This window comes from Anolis sagrei, chromosome 2 (genome assembly GCF_037176765.1).
Source record: "Anolis sagrei isolate rAnoSag1 chromosome 2, rAnoSag1.mat, whole genome shotgun sequence".
NCBI classification, from domain to species: domain Eukaryota; kingdom Metazoa; phylum Chordata; class Lepidosauria; order Squamata; family Dactyloidae; genus Anolis; species Anolis sagrei.
Genome location: NC_090022.1, coordinates 147,043,312 through 147,061,646, shown reverse-complemented (window position 1 = coordinate 147,061,646; position 18,335 = coordinate 147,043,312). Strand labels below are relative to the sequence as shown.

The following is an 18,335-nucleotide window of genomic DNA, read 5'->3' as shown; positions in this document are numbered from 1 at the left end:
CCTAACTGCTCCTTTATGAAATCTGTTAGCCAGAGTCCTTAACTTGAGCAGGACTCACTAAATGCTGCGTCACAGATTAAGGGAGGAGAATGATAGGAATCTATTCTTGCATGAAATTGCAAACTACACACAATACTGAGGAATAGCAGTTCCCTGCTAAAACTTCTTTCTATTGTGACTTGGGAGGAAATTGTGCTTGGGCAAAGATGAAAGAAAACAGTTTGGGAAAATGCCTGGCTTCAGAGTCAAATCAAGATGAGACGGCACTTCTAAGATGTTTCAGTAGCTAGATGTGTTAATTTATTTGGTGGCTGTGCATGCAACTTTTGCTGGTTCAAATGGAATGAATAGGAAGTATGTGTACGGATACCACTTTGATCTAGGAAATGACATGTAAAAAATATTTATGTTTTGTATGCATCAGTTTCACTGTGTATGCAGGTGGTACACTTGGAAATGGGCATTTTCTCCCTCTTTTTTCAGCCAGTCATGGCTCCTCCCAACATTTCACTCTGGTCTTTTCTTCTTCCACACTACCACCCCTACCAAAAAAAAAATTCTGGTTGAAAATATAGAATTTAGTTTTCTTACAAGATTGTTTCCTTGCCTTTCTAATTGCCATGGCTGCAATATTTGTCTAAAAGTTACTGTTAAGGACCATTAGAATCTCCAATACCTCAAAAGTTTGATAACAAGACTTTCAGGGATTCAAGTGGGGTGGGATTCATATCTAAGTCTTATTTTTCATCACAAATAGCCTGAGTAGAATAAATTATGCACAACAACAACAAAAGTTCAGAAAAGGAGAAGAGATCTGAAAAAATGTTTGTTTTGCGCAGAATATACATACAGTGCAAGGGATTCATCTTTCTTGACACATTCAACTTTATCACACAAGCCTGATGTATCGCAGCAATTGGCTTCTTGAAGCAAACAGAAGCATAATGAAACAGGAGAAGCACAACATAATCTAATAAGTACATGCCAAACACACTACTATCCTGATGTAACTGTAATTAAACAGCCTTGTGTGATAAAGTCAATTGATATTTCTACATTTACGGTACATGCAATCAAGTTTGTGTACTCCCAGCAACACAACCACACCATCCTTTCTAAGCACACCAAGCCCAGCTTGAAAATTGCATCCTGAATCATCACGTCCTACATGAATAGTTAACTCCCTGATCACAGCAGCCCCACCCCACCTCAAACGTCTTGTATCCAACATAGGTCTTAGAAAAAAATAGTCATATCTTGCTAACAGCACCACTGGCACATCACCCCTTTTTATGTGATTTCTGTCCCTTTCCCTTCAGAAATCTTCCATCCTAACAAGAGTGCTAACTCATCAGTCCCTTGGAGGGAGAGTCCAGAAGCATCAGCCTGGATTGTTGGGTTTGTAGTTTATAGGGTCCCATCATTTCAATACTGGCTCATTCACTTCATTAGGGATAGCTCTGCAAATACAGCCAGCCAATATGCAGTAGTTAAAACTGGAGGAAGAATTGTTCTGCCTTCTCTCTTGGAACACATGCAAGATGCACCCGGGGCTGATTCTCCTCAAATTTGCAAGTATACTTGTCTGGTCTGCAAAAAGATGTGAACTCCTATATTCTGTTTTTGCAGAATGATGAGCTGGCTATTCCAAACTATCTCCAGGAATTGGGATTTTTCTATCTCTCTGGTTCAATTTGTTCCCAGAAATTGAAAGCTTCACTGCTCAAAATTCAGCCTGGCTTCCTACAAGTGAATCCCCAAGCTTGCCTTGCAATGAGACTTCCAGCTCAGCTGGATAGCAGTCTGGACTGCTCTGAAGAGGCTGGAGCTTGGAGACAATCCTGGCAGTCTCTGGGGTGATCTCAAAGCGCTTGCATTTCCCACGGGGGTCGGGTGAGGCACTGCGTCTTCTTGCCTCTCCTGCTTCTGAGCTAGAGAGGGAAGCGGTGGGCAGGGGCAGGGTGGCTGCCTTGGGGATGATGGCGCGAGGATGTTTCACAGGCACCCGGCTGAAGCGGCCCCTGGACTGTGGGCCAATCTCAGGATCTGGCTCAAGAAGAGAGTCCTTTAGTTCAGTGTTGTCTCTGCTGTTCAGGTCTGAGTGAGAGGGAAGAACAAACGGAGATTTGGGGAAAGTTTTATTTTGTGTATTGAAATGTTCTTAAACTTATGTATTTTATACACAATTTGATAGGAGGCATACATGGGCATGAATGCAACACCTGAAACCTTGATAAACTAATCTGGATTAATACAAAAGTTATTCAGGAATCACTTAGCTATATAAATGAGGACCAAACAAACTGTATCCCAGAGCACTGAAGGGACCTCCTGGGTCATTTTTCTGGGTTTTATTAAAGCACTTGCTGGGGTCTCCCATAATGTTTTGATTAGAAAATTGATTTAAACGTGAAATAGATGATAACACTGTCAGATTGTGCAGGCCTGACTTAGATAAAGGGCTGGAGAAAATTAGGGTTAGGGGTATTCAGCCTGAATATTGTTCTTTTTTCTTTTTAACAGCCTCTGAAGACCAGGTATTTGGGAGTGTATACATTTTTTTTATAGCTCCACTGGAACTGATCCATTTCTGGGATCAGTTCTAAGTGTTGACCTTAGCTTAGTTTGCAGTATCAGACAGAATCCGGTGTTTCCAGGGTAATGTGGCAGCATAGTGTTTCTCCCCCTGCTGTTTCTGTGCTTTTTAGTTGTTGTTTTTGGTTTTTTTGGTAGAATACACTGAATGTGAGCTGTCATGAACCTACCATCCTACGTGCAAAGAAAGAGTATCAATATTTTATCTCTGCCTCTCTCCTTCCTATTAGGAACTGCTGAAAACAGGTAGTGTTAAACCTAAAATCAACATAATCCTTACTTTAAATCATAGGGATTTTTTTTACCTTAACGTATTTTAAATATCCAGAAGGAAGGACTGATGCCCCAACTGAAACAATCAGACAGATTTGTATTTAAGGATGACAATGAAGAAGAATGTGATGTGGAAAATCTATTCCATGTGTCTAGAGAGCTATAGCATTGCCTAAGGTTATAAAGAGGAAGATGTTTTAGCTGTACTAGGATGTTCATTGTGTTTTCAGGTAGGTGGGGGAGTTGCAGTGAGCTGCTGTTTTGGACTTACTCAATAAAATACATCCTCCCCACAAATGCAGACCATTTTTCCTTAAATAACTGGTCTATACAGAGAGGAAGAAATTACCTACGGTGTCTCTGTTTTCAGAGCAGTGTGTTTCCTCCTTGCTTTCCTCCTGCCTGTCAGCAGTGTTAGAACGATCTTCAGCCACATCTTCTTCCTCCAGATACAACTTGGAAGAATTTTTCTGTTGGAAAAAACACGCCTGTGAATTAGTGCATTTATCTTTCCTAGTGGCTTTATGAGAGTGTGATAGCTACAAGAAAACTAAAAGCAAAGCAACCATAAGATCAGAATAAAAAATAATCCTGTTTTTTTTTATTATTTTTATGGCACTCAGGGCTTGTGTGTGTGTGCATTTTTTTTAAAAAAAAAAATCCAGGTGACATGCATGATCTCTCATCATAATTTTTTTTACCCAAACTAGATTCATAAAAAAAATCCCATAGAAACATTCACAGAGATTATAAAATTTCAAAGCCGTTACTCCTACTTGATATTGCTTTTGTAATGTGTGGCTTGTTTTATATGGTTTGGAGAAGACAAAATTTAGATTCACTTAAAGAAAGATTTTAAAAGCATTTTTAAAATCCCCTAGCTCGCTAATGTGTAAGTAACTAAAAAATAAAAATGAACAGCTTGGGACTTACGGTACTTTATACAAAAACAAATCAATTTTTGGTGCTGAAAATGGCAATTCCAATGTAGAAATTGGCATATTGTATGCTGAAACTAATATTTATGTGCAGAAAACAATTTTCTGAACAGAAAAGCCACTTTTTCTGCACCCAAAAGTAGCATTTTTGTACAGACAAAACAAAGCAACAGCACATGCATTTTTCCAGTGCAAATCAAACTACGCTTTTTGCCCATCTAGGATTCTCCTCAATATGATTTCCTGACATTTTCAAAACACATTTCTCAACCATTTACAAAATTATTTTATTTCCATTATTATTGTATTCCATAACTCAATCAGAAAATGATAAATTTGTATGCTCTTGCTATTACAAAACCCATCTCCCTGTGTTTATAGCATAACAAATCACAGCGTGTGTGTGTGATTCAAGCAAATTATTCTTTTCCTGGGGTTTACCCATCAGTTGCTATACTGAATTCAACAGAAGATCCACATAGCCTAGTTAGTATTATCAGCCTTGACTATGAGCAATCCTAACATTGCAATAATGTATGGCTCAGTTTTGCCATAGTATGTGATATGTTGAGCCATTTACCTTCAAACTACCCTAGACCAATTGCACCTTTGATCTCCCCAGAAAAGTCCTGGCTATGTTTTCCCCAAAGGCTGCTGGGAAATACTGCAGGTTGGTTGCTATATTCACCTCCTGATTTCCTGGTTTGAAACCTTACAGCCTCTCTAAACCCATCTTCCTTTTTGCTCACAGGGCCTTCAGCAAAGCCTGATGGAAAGGTATGCAGATGAGCTGCTATGCTTCCAGAGCTCTTGACTCCTAGTTGTTGGCTTGAAAGCTTGCTACTTAACCAAATTTGGCTGCTGCTTTGCTAATTGCTGCTGCTGAGAAGGTATGGAGATAGCTGCTAAACTACTAGAGCAGAGGTATCAAACTTATTGCCTTCCAGATGTTTGGGACTCAACCTTGCAGAAGACCTAGCCAGCTTGTCCAATGGCCGGGAACATTGGGAGGCCCGCAAATTTGACATCACTGTCCTAGAGCATAGTCCTTCTTGCCTCCATAGGATCACAACACAGTATTGACTAACTCACTATATCAAATTGTTCTGCCATTCCCTTTGGCACAGAGCAGGTCCAACTGAATATTTTTTTCCCCTCACAATCCCTGCTATACCACTATTCCCTTTTAGAACACTACTGTTTTGTAATAGAAGATGACTTTATCTGGAATAAAGAAACTGCTGAAATGACTGAGATTGTGTATTTGGGAATTCCCTATGTCCTTCCTTCTTACCTCAGAAGACACATCAAGATCTCTTTCACTGCTTGAGAGGGCATCATTGGCATTTCCTTCTTTCAGTGAGTTTTCACGTTCACAAAGTCCTGTCGAAGGCAAGTCATCCATCCCAAAGATCCTTTCATAGTTGAGGATGAGAAACTCAACCAGCTGGGACTGATACCCCGAGTCCAACAGACATGTCATGGAAACATCGTTGCTAAAGGGAGGGCGGATTAGTGTTGGGCCAAAGATGATCCCCAGATTGTTGGGAGACATCTTGTTCTCTTCATTTCTTTCGGCCACCCTGGGAGAGATAATAAGAGACATTAAGGGAGTCATGTTCACTGAGTATTTGCTTTGCTTTGAATATTGGATTTGACATTATGTGTGTACATAAAATTATTATTATTATTATTATTTTGTCAATAAACAGACTGCAAAAGGCCACCTTACTTGGATCTGTGTGCATCGTTCGAAAATACATCACACAGTCCTAGACGCTTGGGAAGTGTTCGACTTGTGATTTTGTGATACAAAATCCAACATATATATCTCGTTTGCTGTGACATACTGTGTTTTTGTCTCAGTATAATAATAATAATTTTATTTCTTACCTGCCTCTTCTCGTAGCTTGAGGCGGGTTACAGAATAATTAAAACACATAAATTTGTAAAAATACCACAAATACACACATTAAAATGTATTTCTATAAAATATACCTATTAAAATGTATTAAACATATATAAACAAGCTTGATTCTGTTGCCTGCATACATGTGCATGTGCATGAGATGCACTCCAGCCCACCACAAAATAAATAATTTCTGGGCAAAAATGATGCTGTTGAGAAATGGAAATTTTGTTTTGCAATGACAATGTGAGCTTTTTGGAGAACACAAAATTGAATTAAACAATTTTGTGTTCTCTGCAACACTGCACTGAAAGTTTCATCCTCTACATTTGGGAATTCACATATAAATAAAGATAGGTTTGCTTTTAGGAATGTGACTAATATTTTTATTTCTTGTGCATACTGCTAAATATATATCCTACTTTTTGTTCCTTAAAAGCTTCTCTATAGTGGCTCAATTCCAACAGATCCAACAGATCTGCTCTCCCTACAAGACAAGAGTTGTGAATTTAATAGCAATCTCCCCCATTACCTGTAGAGGTGAGCAATGAGGTGCCGTAAAGTGTTGTAATTTGTTGCAGGCAATTTGCTTAGTAAGTCCTTTGTGCTTTTGATGGGATTAGCCGCTGTCTCAGAATCATCTCCTGATCTGTCTTCTGTTCTTTGCAAACTTTTTGACAGAGTGATGAAAGCATCATAAAGCTTGAAAGGGAGCACAGGGCTAGTAAGCTGTTGAACAAGAATAGAGGACAAAGTTGCCTGGTTGTAAATATTGTACAATTCCCACTAGATTATCCTACCTACAAGATGTTTAAACACAGCAGTCCCTATCTTCAAAACATTGTGTGATTGAGCATGTAAAGAAGTTAGGAGGCTGACCACCAGGCAGACAGCTTTGTTGTACTTCATATCCTTTGGGGGACCATCTGTGGAATTTCAGAATTGGGTTTGTTGCTATTGCAAAGAAAACTTTTCACAAAGTTCTCAACTTTTTAAGAATGGGAGATGGCATCTGAGAAGGCAGAGATCATAGTGTGTCTATATATCCCTGGAGAAAGCCATGAATACTTTTTTGTTTGTTGTTGCCACCTGCCTTTAGATTGACACTCCTATGATTTTCTTGGCAATATTTTCCATAGGTCTGCCACTGCCTTCCTCTGTGCCTGAGAAATTGTAACTTGCCCAAAGTGACCCAAAGGATTTCCATGGTCAAATGGGATACCAAGAGTTTCAGTACAGAATCAAATAATTAGAAGAGATCACAAAGATATTTCAGTCCAACTCCCTGCCATGCAGGAACATACAATCAAAGCATACTGAACAAATGGCTATCCAGCCTCTATTTAGAAACAGCCAGAGAAGGAGACTCTGCCACACTCCAATGCAGCGGATTCTACTGTCAAACATCTCTTGCTGTCAAGATGTTCTTACTAATATTTAGGTGGAACGTCTTTTCCTGCAATTTGAATCCATTGCTCCATGACCTACTGCCTCATCAGACTAGCATTTTAAAGCTGGCACCCCCACTTTCTTGGTGTCTTCTGCCTCTTGCAGAACTCTGGGAAATGTAGTTTTGGGTGGGGCCCTTGTAATTCTCAGCTGGAGAGGTCCTTTCCTTCCCAAACTACATTTCCCAGGATTCTGCAGGAGGCAGAAGATGCTAAGAATTTGGGGGGTGCTCGCTTTAAAATACTATGATGAAGTGGCTGGTCTCCAGAGCAACAGAAAATAAGCTCACCTCTTCCTCAGTGTGACACTGTAATGGATCTAACTCACCGTAGAAAGTTGGTACGTGGCCTACCTTAAAAGGTTGGCATGTGAGCAGCCATTTTGTAACTCTCAGGAAGCAGCAGCACCAGTAGAGAAGCTATTTGCATGAAAGCGACCGGATTGGCTGGATGCAAATGAGCAGGTGCCAAGATTTGAAAGATGGGTGGAGCCAAGGATGACAGTTGGAAGAGCCCAGCTGAGCATTCTATGTCAGTTGGTCAGTTAGCTGGAGTCAACTGGAGAATTAGCTAGGGAATAGCTTAGGTAGTTGACTGATAGCAAGAAACTAGTGACAGTAGAGAGGTTTTAAAAGTACCACGTGGTCAGGATTTCCAAAAAATGAAGGAAACGCTGAGCAGCATTCCGTGGACACAGATACTAAAAGACAAGGGAGTTACAGATGGATGGGAATTTCTCAAGAGTGAAATACTCAAGGCGCAATTGCAAACCGTGCCAACAAAGAGAAAAAATAGGACAAGTGCAAAGAAGCCAGAATGGATGTCCAAAGAACTTCTAACTGTGCTAAGACACAAAAGAGACATGCACAAGAAGTGGAAAAAGGGAGAAATCACCAAAGAAGAATTCAAACAAATAGCCAACACCTGTAGGGAAAAGGTCCGCAAGGCTAAAGCAAAAAACGAGCTCAGACTTGCCAGGGACATTAAAAACAATAAAAAGGGCTTCTATTCTTATATCAGTAGAAAAAGGAAAAACAAGGAGGCGATAGGACCTCTTCGAGGAGAAGATGGGGCAATGCTGACAGGGGATAGGGAAAAGGCAGAACTACTTAATGCCTTCTTTGCCTCGGTCTTCTCACAAAAAGAGAGTCTTCAACCTCAGCAAGATGGAGTGGATGAGGGATTGGAGGACATCCAACCCCAAATTGGAAAAGAAGTCGTCCAGGAATACCTGGCTGCTCTTAATGAGTTCAAGTCCCCAGGGCCAGATCAACTACACCCCAGAGTATTGAAGGAACTAGCGGAAGTCATTTCGGAACCATTGGCAACCATCTTTGAGAGTTCTTGGAGAACGGGAGAAGTTCCAGCAGATTGGAGGAGGGCCAGTGTGGTCCCAGTCTTCAAGAAGGCAAAAAAGGATGACCCAAACAACTACCGTCCGGTCAGCCTCACGTCGATACCGGGCAAGATTCTGGAAAAGATTGTTAAGGAAGCGGTCTGCAAACACTTAGAAACAAATGCAGTCATTGCTAATAGTCAACATGGATTTATCAAAAACAAGTCATGCCAGACTAATCTGATCTCTTTCTTCGATAGAGCTACAAGCTGGGTAGATGCGGGGAATGCCGTGGATGTAGCGTACCTGGATTTCAGTAAGGCCTTCGACAAGGTCCCCCATGACCTTCTGGCAAGGAAACTAGTCCAATGTGGGCTAGGCAAAACTACGGTGAGGTGGATCTGTAATTGGTTAAGTGGACGAACACAGAGAGTGCTCACTAATGCTTCCTCTTCATCTTGGAAAGAAGTGACAAGTGGAGTGCCGCAGGGTTCCGTCCTGGTCCCTGTCCTGTTCAACATCTTTATTAATGACTTAGATGAAGGGCTAGAAGGCATGATCATCAAGTTTGCAGACGACACCAAATTGGGAGGGATAGCCAATAGTCCAGAGGACAGGAGCAGAATTCAAAACGATCTTGACAGATTAGAGAGATGGGCCAAAACTAACAAAATGAAGTTAACAGTGACAAATGCAAGATACTCCACTTTGGCAGAAAAAATGAAATGCAAAGATACAGAATGGGTGACGCATGGCTCGAGAGCAGTACGTGTGAAAAAGATCTTGGAGTCCTCGTGGACAACAAGTTAAACATGAGCCAACAATGTGATGTGGCGGCAAAAAAAGCCAATGGGATTTTGGCCTGCATCAATAGGAGCATAGTGTCTAGATCTAAGGAAGTAATGCTACCCCTCTATTCTGCTTTGGTTAGACCACATCTGGAATATTGTGTCCAATTCTGGGCACCACAATTCAAGAGAGATATTGACAAGCTGGAATGTGTCCAGAGGAGGGCGACTAAAATGATCAAGGGTCTGGAGAACAAGCCCTATGAGGAGCGGCTTGGGGAGCTGGGCATGTTTAGCCTGAAGAAGAGAAGGCTGAGAGGAGATATGATAGCCATGTATAAATATGTGAGAGGAAGCCACAGGGAGGAGGGAGCAAGCTTGTTTTCTGCTTCCTTGGAGACTAGGACGCGGAACAATGGCTTCAAACTGCAAGAGAGGAGATTCCATCTGAACATTAGGAAGAACTTCCTGACTGTGAGAGCCGTTCAGCAGTGGAACTCTCTGCCCCGGAGTGTGGTGGAGGCTCCTTCTTTGGAAGCTTTTAAGCAGAGGCTGGATGGCCATCTGTCAGGGGTGCTTTGAATGCAATAGTCCTGCTTCTTGGCAGGGGGTTGGACTAGATGGCCCATGAGGTCTCTTCCAACTCTTTGATTCTATGATTCTATGATTCTATGATTCTACATCAGGTCAAAGATTGTTGGAAACCAATTTTCATGTGTTAATATTAAAAACCTTTTAGGAAAGAGGAAAGGCTTGAATGAAAGTCATGCTGAAACCTTGTTTTGTAACATCTTCATAAAAGAATATTTACTTCATCTGTAATCACCAAGTATATATACTTCTGAAACCATCACGCTTTTGTTACAAAAAGGATACAAATAAACCAACAGTTACTGTTTTACTTTAAGCAAAGTCTCTCTCACTTTCTAACCTCTACTTTAAAGGAACAGAAAAGGTGGCACAGATATTTTAAAACACCCTCACCTGACAGATTCATTCCTTTACATTTTATGGTGGCAGCAGAATCAAACATCCTTTATATTTATTGGTGGGATATCAAAGAATAGTGGGGTATCTTAAAATAGCTGGCCAGAGAAGGGGGAGGCCCTTTTGCAGACGCCCTTTCAAATATTTAAATATTCCAAATAATTTAACATGGCTGCCATGTCACCTCTCAGCCTTCTCTTCTCGAAGCTAAGCATATCTGGCTCCCTAAGCTGTTTCTTATAGGACTTTGCTTCCAGACCTTTTACAAAAGTGGACTCCAGTTAACTCTGTGTGCATCAACCCTCTAAATCTGGTACAGCTAGGCTTGCCTACAGAAGATGGCTAAGCTGTGAGTCCTTCTTTTAATTATTATATTGTTTTGTCCTGATCTAAGAACAAAATTTTGCCTCCAAGGTTTTTAGAGGAAGCATACTATGATGCCTGCTGAAGATGGGCAGCCTCAGCGTTTTGTCACCAAGAGCCACATGTGAGTCAAGCAAAGGAGTCTGAGATGGCTTGAGGTCAGGAGAGGATTGAAATGGACTGAAATGGATTGGTTGTTATTAACTGCTGTCAACTTGACTTTGAGTTATGGCTTTGAATAAGACATCCCCAAGTCACTCTGCACTCAACATCCCTGCTCAGGTCTTGTAGACCCAGGACAGCTGTGCTTCCTGGATAGAGTTCATCCATCAATCTGTAAGGTGGTCTTCCTCTTTCCCCACTCCCTTCTACCTTACCAAACATTATGGACTTTTCTAGTGCAGCGTGTGTTATCGTTATGTGTCCAAAGTCTGACAGTTTAGTCTTCTTATCTTCTAGTAATTTTTCGGGCTTGATTAGCTCTAGTATCCTCTGACAAAGCAGTGAGGAAATAGAGTTCCACCCTCAAAGTCAGAATGTCCTGAACTAAAGCAGAATGGGTGTGGATGGCCATGATGGAGTAAAAGGACTGAAAAGGAGGAATAGTAGGGACCTGTGGAACGAGGCTAAAGAAGGGGTTAGAAACAGTTGCATCGCCCTTGAATTTATCTGCAAGGAAGAAATGATACATATTTTTGTGAGTATCTACAAGCCTGCTGGGTGCTGTTTCCTGAATATCTGTCAGATAACTGTTACCATTAGTTTAATCTAGGGCTGATAAGAAGTCTAGTTTTTTAAGGTTGCCAGAGCCGCTTAGGAAGAAGTGGCTTTTTTCTTTCTTTTCGATTTTTCTTTGAAGAGGAAACATGATGCAAGCCAAGGCTTTTTTGGTTCCCTTCCCAGAGAAAAGAGTCAATCTCCAAAAGATCCTTTAGTTTAACTTTTTTTTTTTTTGCAGAAATGGAGTGGAGGGAAGAGCAACCTATATGATACTCTAGGGGCAGTGGTTCTCAACCTGAGGGTCCCCAAGTGTTTTGGCCTACAACTCCCAGAAATCCCAACCAGTTTATCAGTGTTTGGGATTTCTGGGAGTTGAAGGCCAAAACATCTGGGGACCCACAGGTTGAGAACCATTGCTCTAGAGAGCCTTTAACTCCTTGTCCTGTGATCCTAATACAGATTAATCTATTCTTTCATCTAATAGCGGTTAGAAAAAAAAGCAATCTGTAGGAATTTCTGGGAACTCAGGAGAGAAGAAGATCCAAAAGTGGAAGCAGCAGATCTCAGTATATTAGGGAGGCAGGGCATGTGGCCCATGGGCTACAGGTTATATGCCCCCAATGTAAACTTGGAAAATTATTTTCAACTGAAAGAAATACAATTCTACTACAGATATATCTGTCTCTGTCCCTTACCTCCTTAAGAAAATGTTTCAGGACTCCAGTGATGTCATGAGGCGAATGATCAGAGAGTTCCACCAGTCCCCGTCCATTCTCAAAGGCTTGGCATAATCTCTCCACACGAGCCTTGGATCCACTAATACGGTAAATTCCCTGTTTCAAGTACACAAAGAAAAGTTTACTGAAGAATGGGGTGGTATTAACTAGAAGAGAAACAGAATGTTTCTTTGATATAGTAGAGAATGGCAGGAACTTGGAATTGAGAAAACGGATGGGTGAGCTGGCTAAGTTGGGGAAATTTTGAATCAAACAACTCTGAGACATTTCTTTTTGTTTGGAAGGTGGAGGTCAGCTAAAAACATAAAGCTGCAGACTAAATTAAGAAAACTTGCTATTAAACAGCATTAAAGGAATATAACTTTTGGACTAATATTCTGTATTCTCTTTTTCTATGCCTCCACTGAAATACCTGACTATAGACACACTAAGAAATAAGCCATTTTCACCCATTAACAAACAGTGCAAGTATTATTTTTCTTGAGGATGAAGGTAATTATAAACAGTTCAACATTTCCAGTGATCAGAATACTACCACTGGCTGCCTCTTCTTCTTTGTCAATGTGGTAAGGGAGCAGCCCTCAAATTTTGTGCTGCAAAATTGCTGAGGGCAGAAAGCATGAAAGTGCAGAGTAAATTATTGAATTCTGTGGCTCATCTAAATTGTGCTAATCAATTGCCTGTGCCTATTTTTTTTACATTTGTTCTCCTGCCTGCTAGTGTAAGGAAAAGACCAAGAGCTCCTTCTGACAATGAAAAAGCCTGTTCTGGTTTCATCACAGTTTGTAAAATGTTATTTGGCTTTACCCATACCTTTCAAGTCTGTCTTTGTAGAATTCATGACTAGAAATGCATTTGTTGTAACTTGTATAGTGCTCCATTTGCACAGAACCAGAGAATTACAAAGATAAAATTCAGTTAAATGGCTTGGTAGCTGTGAGTTTTTTGGGCTGTATGACCATGTTCCAGTAGCATTCTCTCCTGATGTTTCGCTTGCATTTTCAGAGGTCTGTTGGAGATGAGGCAAGTGATATCTATCTATCTATCTATCTATCTATCTATCTATCTATCTATCTATGGAATGTCCAGGGTGGGAGAAAGAACCCTTGTCTGTGTAAAGCAAGTATGAATGTTGCAATTAGCAAACTTGAATAGCATTGAACCATGAAGCTGCAAAGTCAATTAGGGAGGGTATCTGCATAAAGGTAGCCTGGCTGTTGTTGCCTGAGGCATCGTCTGTTTGGAAGGTGTTAACTGGTAATTTGATGGTTTGCTGTCTGGAGTTCCTCTGTTTTGAAGTCAGCTATAGCAGAGCACTTGATAAATCAACCTGGACACAAAATATTATTTGAGAACACAGAAATGCTGGACCACCCTGACAACCATCATGTTGGATTACACAGAGAAGCCATTGAAATCCATGTAAACAATTTCAACAGAAAGGAAAAAAACCATTACAATGAACAAAATCTGGTTATCAGTATTAAAAAAAAAACACCAGAACCATGACAGTAAATAAGGAACACCACTCTAAAACAGGGGAACTCCAGACAGCAAACAATCAAATTGCCAGTTAACACCTCCCAAACATAAATTGCCTCAGGTAACAACAGCCAGGCTACCTCTATGCAGATACCCTCACTGACTGACTTTGCATCTTCATGGTTACTCAATACTAATAAAGCTTTTTAATCGCAATATTTACACTTGCTTCACACAGACAAGAGTTCTTTCTCCCACCCTGGACATTCCACAGAAATATATACACTTGCCTCACCTCCGATAGACCTCTGAAGATGCTGGCCACAGATGCAGGTGAAACATCAGGAGAGAATGCTACTGGAACACAGCCTGAAAAACTCACAGTAACCCAGAGATTCTGGCCATGAAAGCTTTCAATAACACTGTGAAATGGCTACTGCAAACATCCAGTCATGCTGTTTAAGAGATGCCAGATTACACACAAACCAAGGAATCTACTGCTGTGGTAGATTTGTTACCTGCACTCCCAGGGCACGGGCTTCAATCTCTGAGGTACACTTCACCACAATGAATGGGACCTCCTCTGAGAAATCTCGTGGCACTTGAATGAAGTCAATCCCAAACAGCGATGCCCGAGCCGGCAGCTTCTGGTGGCCACAGTTGATGAGAAGATTCTCAAGACATTTCTTGTGACAGGCCAGCAAGCACTGCAGGTAAACCAGAGGTGCAGAGTTATTCTCACTAGGTGACCTTTCTACCTAAGAATTTGGCTCATGTTTTTTCTCACTTCAATATTCTTAAATGAAAGCACATACCACAGATACGCTGTTAGACTAAAGGCATATCTGCAATATGTGAATTCATTTCTGTTTGAATGCTAAACTGATAACTCAGACTAAGAGCAGGTGAAAATGTTCAGTTGAGAGCTATTTTTGATGTGACCTACAGTTCTCAGTACCCATTCCGATGTCACATTAGACCAGTGGTTCCCATTCTTTGGTTCTCCAGATGTTTTTGGATATGGATCCCAGAATCCTTGCCCCTGTTGGCTTGAACTTCAGGGAGTTAAGTGCAAGACATGTGGCGGAACAAAGGGTGACAAACACTGCACTCGATACTGTAACTATTGCCTTATTACAGTGTGTACCTACACTGTAATAACATACAACTGAAAGTAGGAAGTAATGTACATGAGAACTACACAGATACATTCTTTGAAGACTCGCGATTGGCTGCTGCTCCTTGTTTAGTATTCACTTGTGGAAGAATGAGGGCTGCGCCAACATGTGAAATGGCACCCAGAAGGATGCTACTATAGCTCTCTTTGCCTTAGAAGATAGCCTCTAAACCAGTGGTTCTCAAGCTGTGAGTCCCCAGGTGTTTTAGCCTACAACTCCCAGAAACCCCAGCCAGTTTACCAGCTGTTAGGATTTCTGGGAGTTGAAGGCCAAAACATCTGGGGACCCACAGGTTGAAAACCACTGCAAAAGGAAAGGAAGGAGGATGGAAGGAATTGATTTTTTTTTTTACTTTGTGGACAAAAAAGTAAGTTTGGAGTTATGGATGATCTGAGCTATGTCACAACAGCTTTTCCACTCCTGCTAATTTTTAAGAGAGATGCAAAAATGCCAACTGAAGACCAGAAAATAAGAAAAGCCCTGTTGGGATCAGGTCCAAGATCCATCTAGTCCACCATCCTGCTTTCAATAATGGCCAACCAGATGCTTTTGAGAAACCAACCATAATGACACCACTGGGATCAGCTGCCCAAAGCTACGACTTCCTATTGCTTCATCTGAAGGCTATCTCTAATTATTTCTTGCACCTGAGACAGTTTCAGGAGACGCGATTGGCTAGCAATTCTACAGAATTCTTATGGATGAGTACTGGTCACTTGGCTAGATTGTAGTGGGTAGACATGCCACATTACAGACTGGCAAAAATAGAAAAAGATGGGCCAAAAAACTGGAGATGCTTCAGGCACAGATGCTGATCCCATTTTCAGTTTTGGACAATGCACCCGAGAACATTTTGCACTCTGCCAAACACTTTGCGTACATCACAAGAGCCAAGCTCTCAAACCAATCCTGCCTTTCTGAAAAAAGATATTCAAATGTCTCTAGCAATCCTGTATTACAGACCACAAATTAAACTCCAGGTTTGTTGGGCTATCTGTGATCTATTGAGCTATCTGATTTTTTTCCAAGATCTGAATAAAACCTTGCCTCAATCAGAGTCAGTTCCCCCATTCACTTTTCCTAGAGTCACATCCAAGTCTATGAAATGTCAGAATTCACATTTAATCCTTTATGGATCTTTATTTTCCTCAAGTTCAGAAGGTTAATCACGTTTCATTGAAAAGTACTCAACCACTGGATGAGTTAATGGTTTAGCCAGCAGATGACGCAACCTTAAAGTAGGGCATTGTGTTAAATTCATAGATGTAGTGATGTCCTATGCATATTTAGTCAGAAATAAGTCCTATTATAGTCAATGAAGATTACTCCCACCCTCATACACATAGGATTCTAGTGTAAATAACTACTTTTTCCAATTATTTTCCAGATCAGCATTAGCATATACTGTCTTGTACTAAGGTTATCAAACTGAAAACTAGACATGACTATTATACTTTTAATTGTTGTGTAAGGAGCCCCAGTGGTGTGATGAGTTAAACCCCTGTGCCCGCTGAACTTGTCAACCAAAAATTTGGTGGTTCGAATCTGGGGAGCGGAGTAAGCTCCTGTCTGTTGAGCTCTAGCTTCTCAGGCTAGGATATGAGAGAAGCTTCCCACAGGATGGTAAAACATCAACCATCCAGATGTCCCCTGGGCAACGTCCTTGCAGAAGGCCAATTCTCTCACACCAGAAGCAACTTGCAGTTTCTCGTCACTCCTGACATGAAAAAAAGTCATTATATTGGCGAAGGGATTTCAGCATTGTCATGGAACCAGGAACAATCATAATTCTGTTGAAATCTTTTTCTCTAAACTTTAAAGGTACAGAAGCCTTCTCCAGTTTTCACTCTGACAACTGTACTTGCTATTTACTTTGGTAGCTCCAGACTGCGATGTGTATGTCCCATTTTCCAACTCCTAGGTTTTCATCCTGTTGTTGCACAGAGAAAAAAAGCTTGCTTGAAATCAGAAATGCATGCTGCAGCGAAGTTTACACTCACTTACCTCTTCGCATTCAAGGCCACTGACAACGAAGTTCTCACACTCCCTGCATTTTGAAGGGCCCCGCAGCTTCCGCAGCCGGTGAGTCTGAGCAGCACTTGACAGCTTTATGTTCTTAAGCAGGCCATGGGGCAAGCCATTTTCCGATACATCACTGAGATCTGAAAAGGGGATGAGGCAAGTGGCCATTAATCATTAATTGGACAGGAGAATCTTTCTTTTTTTAATAGACTGATGAATAGTTAAACATGCAACTGCACAAAGGAAAGACAAAGTGGGTAGGAAAACGAGAACAGACAAAAGTAGTTTCCTCCCCACTTCACAAAAAAGCCCAGACTCATGGGTTTTAAAAGAAACTGAGAAATCCAAGGTGGGAAAGCTAGAGAGATAAAGCAGAAACATGCTCCATTATACACGTGTAAATGCAACACATTGTGTTGTTGATCTTGTAATGATTTCTGTGTGCTAGAGAAAGAACAATAGGGTGGGCTGCCATTTTGTAATTTTGCAATGTATTCAACATTGTGTGTTGTTATTGTATATTCTTTGTATGTTAACACATGTTGTGAACCGGTCCGAATCCCTCTTTGAAGGTGAGAGGGTCGGTATATAAAACCTCTAAATAAATAAATAAATAATTCAACATCAGGTTTTATGCAGATTGCCAAACGGCAATAACCTAGTATTACATTTCAAACTCAGACACTGCATCTATACAAATAATAGACAATGCAGAAGGGGAAATAATCTTAAAACAATACAATTCCATGTGTGACAGGACTGCACGACCAAGCCTTCCACATACAAGGAAAATGGAGTTGCAGATTTATCATTTTCTCACAAATGTGAACTTTCTTTGTATATTAGATATTTGTTTTATGTGACAAGTACTCGGAGGTGTAATGTTCTGTTCATCTGATGTATTCTGAGGAGAAATATTTTCTAGATATTGTATAATTTTGTAAAAAAAAAGGAATGTTTAACGTAATATAAAGTTATATGGATTGTGAGTTGTGATTGTGAAATAAGAAAAAGAAAACTGAAATTTTTGAAGAACCTCGATGCAAACCCATGGATATGTAAGTACAAAAATAATAGGAAAACCTTAATACTTGTTGAGATTATTTAACTATCTGGAGGCAGTCACCATAACTGTTTGTAAAGGAAGTTAATATCAACCTTAAAATGCTTCTGATAATGTCATCCTCCTATGATCTGTGGCAACACAGCCCAATGGGTGTTGGCTCCATTTCAGGTAATGAAAGGATTAATGTTTGTATTTTAGGACAACACTGAGGGACACATGGAAGATCATGAGAAATAAAACACTTATCCAGCAGGATAACCTGCTCCTAAAAAGTGTGAAAGTTTCCAGAATACTTATTTATTTAATATCCGTGCCAGGCATTTGAGAAGTCTTTCAAACTGATGAAGGAGAGCAGAAGCATGCATGACTACTCTGTCATAGACCTTGGATGTACTATTGAAGGCTAGATAAAGAGGTCCAGTCTCCAGGTTTTCTGATGGATTTCCAAGAACAAAACTGTCAACTAAATGTGAATAGACATGAATCTGGGAAG

At 40.6% G+C, this 18,335-nt stretch overlaps 1 protein-coding gene across 4 annotated transcripts in view; it reads right to left on the bottom strand.

Moving 5' to 3' along the window:
• Window positions 1-810: 810 nt before the first annotated feature.
• The window catches only part of GMIP (GEM interacting protein), a 94,796-nt gene continuing 77,271 nt past the window's right edge, over window positions 811-18,335 (bottom strand). For 3 of the 4 annotated variants that reach the window (XM_060763864.2, XM_060763865.2, XM_060763866.2), the window contains 7 exons: window positions 16,759-16,916; window positions 14,095-14,283; window positions 12,053-12,190; window positions 6,248-6,444; window positions 5,101-5,389; window positions 3,218-3,338; window positions 811-2,097 (listed from right to left, as the gene is read on the bottom strand). In XM_060763864.2, coding sequence (XP_060619847.2) covers window positions 1,724-2,097; window positions 3,218-3,338; window positions 5,101-5,389; window positions 6,248-6,444; window positions 12,053-12,190; window positions 14,095-14,283; window positions 16,759-16,916 — 1,466 coding nt within the window. In that variant the 3' untranslated portion in view covers window positions 811-1,723. The remainder of the gene's footprint in view (window positions 2,098-3,217; window positions 3,339-5,100; window positions 5,390-6,247; window positions 6,445-12,052; window positions 12,191-14,094; window positions 14,284-16,758; window positions 16,917-18,335) is intronic. The other variant, XM_060763867.2, reaches the window with a different exon arrangement.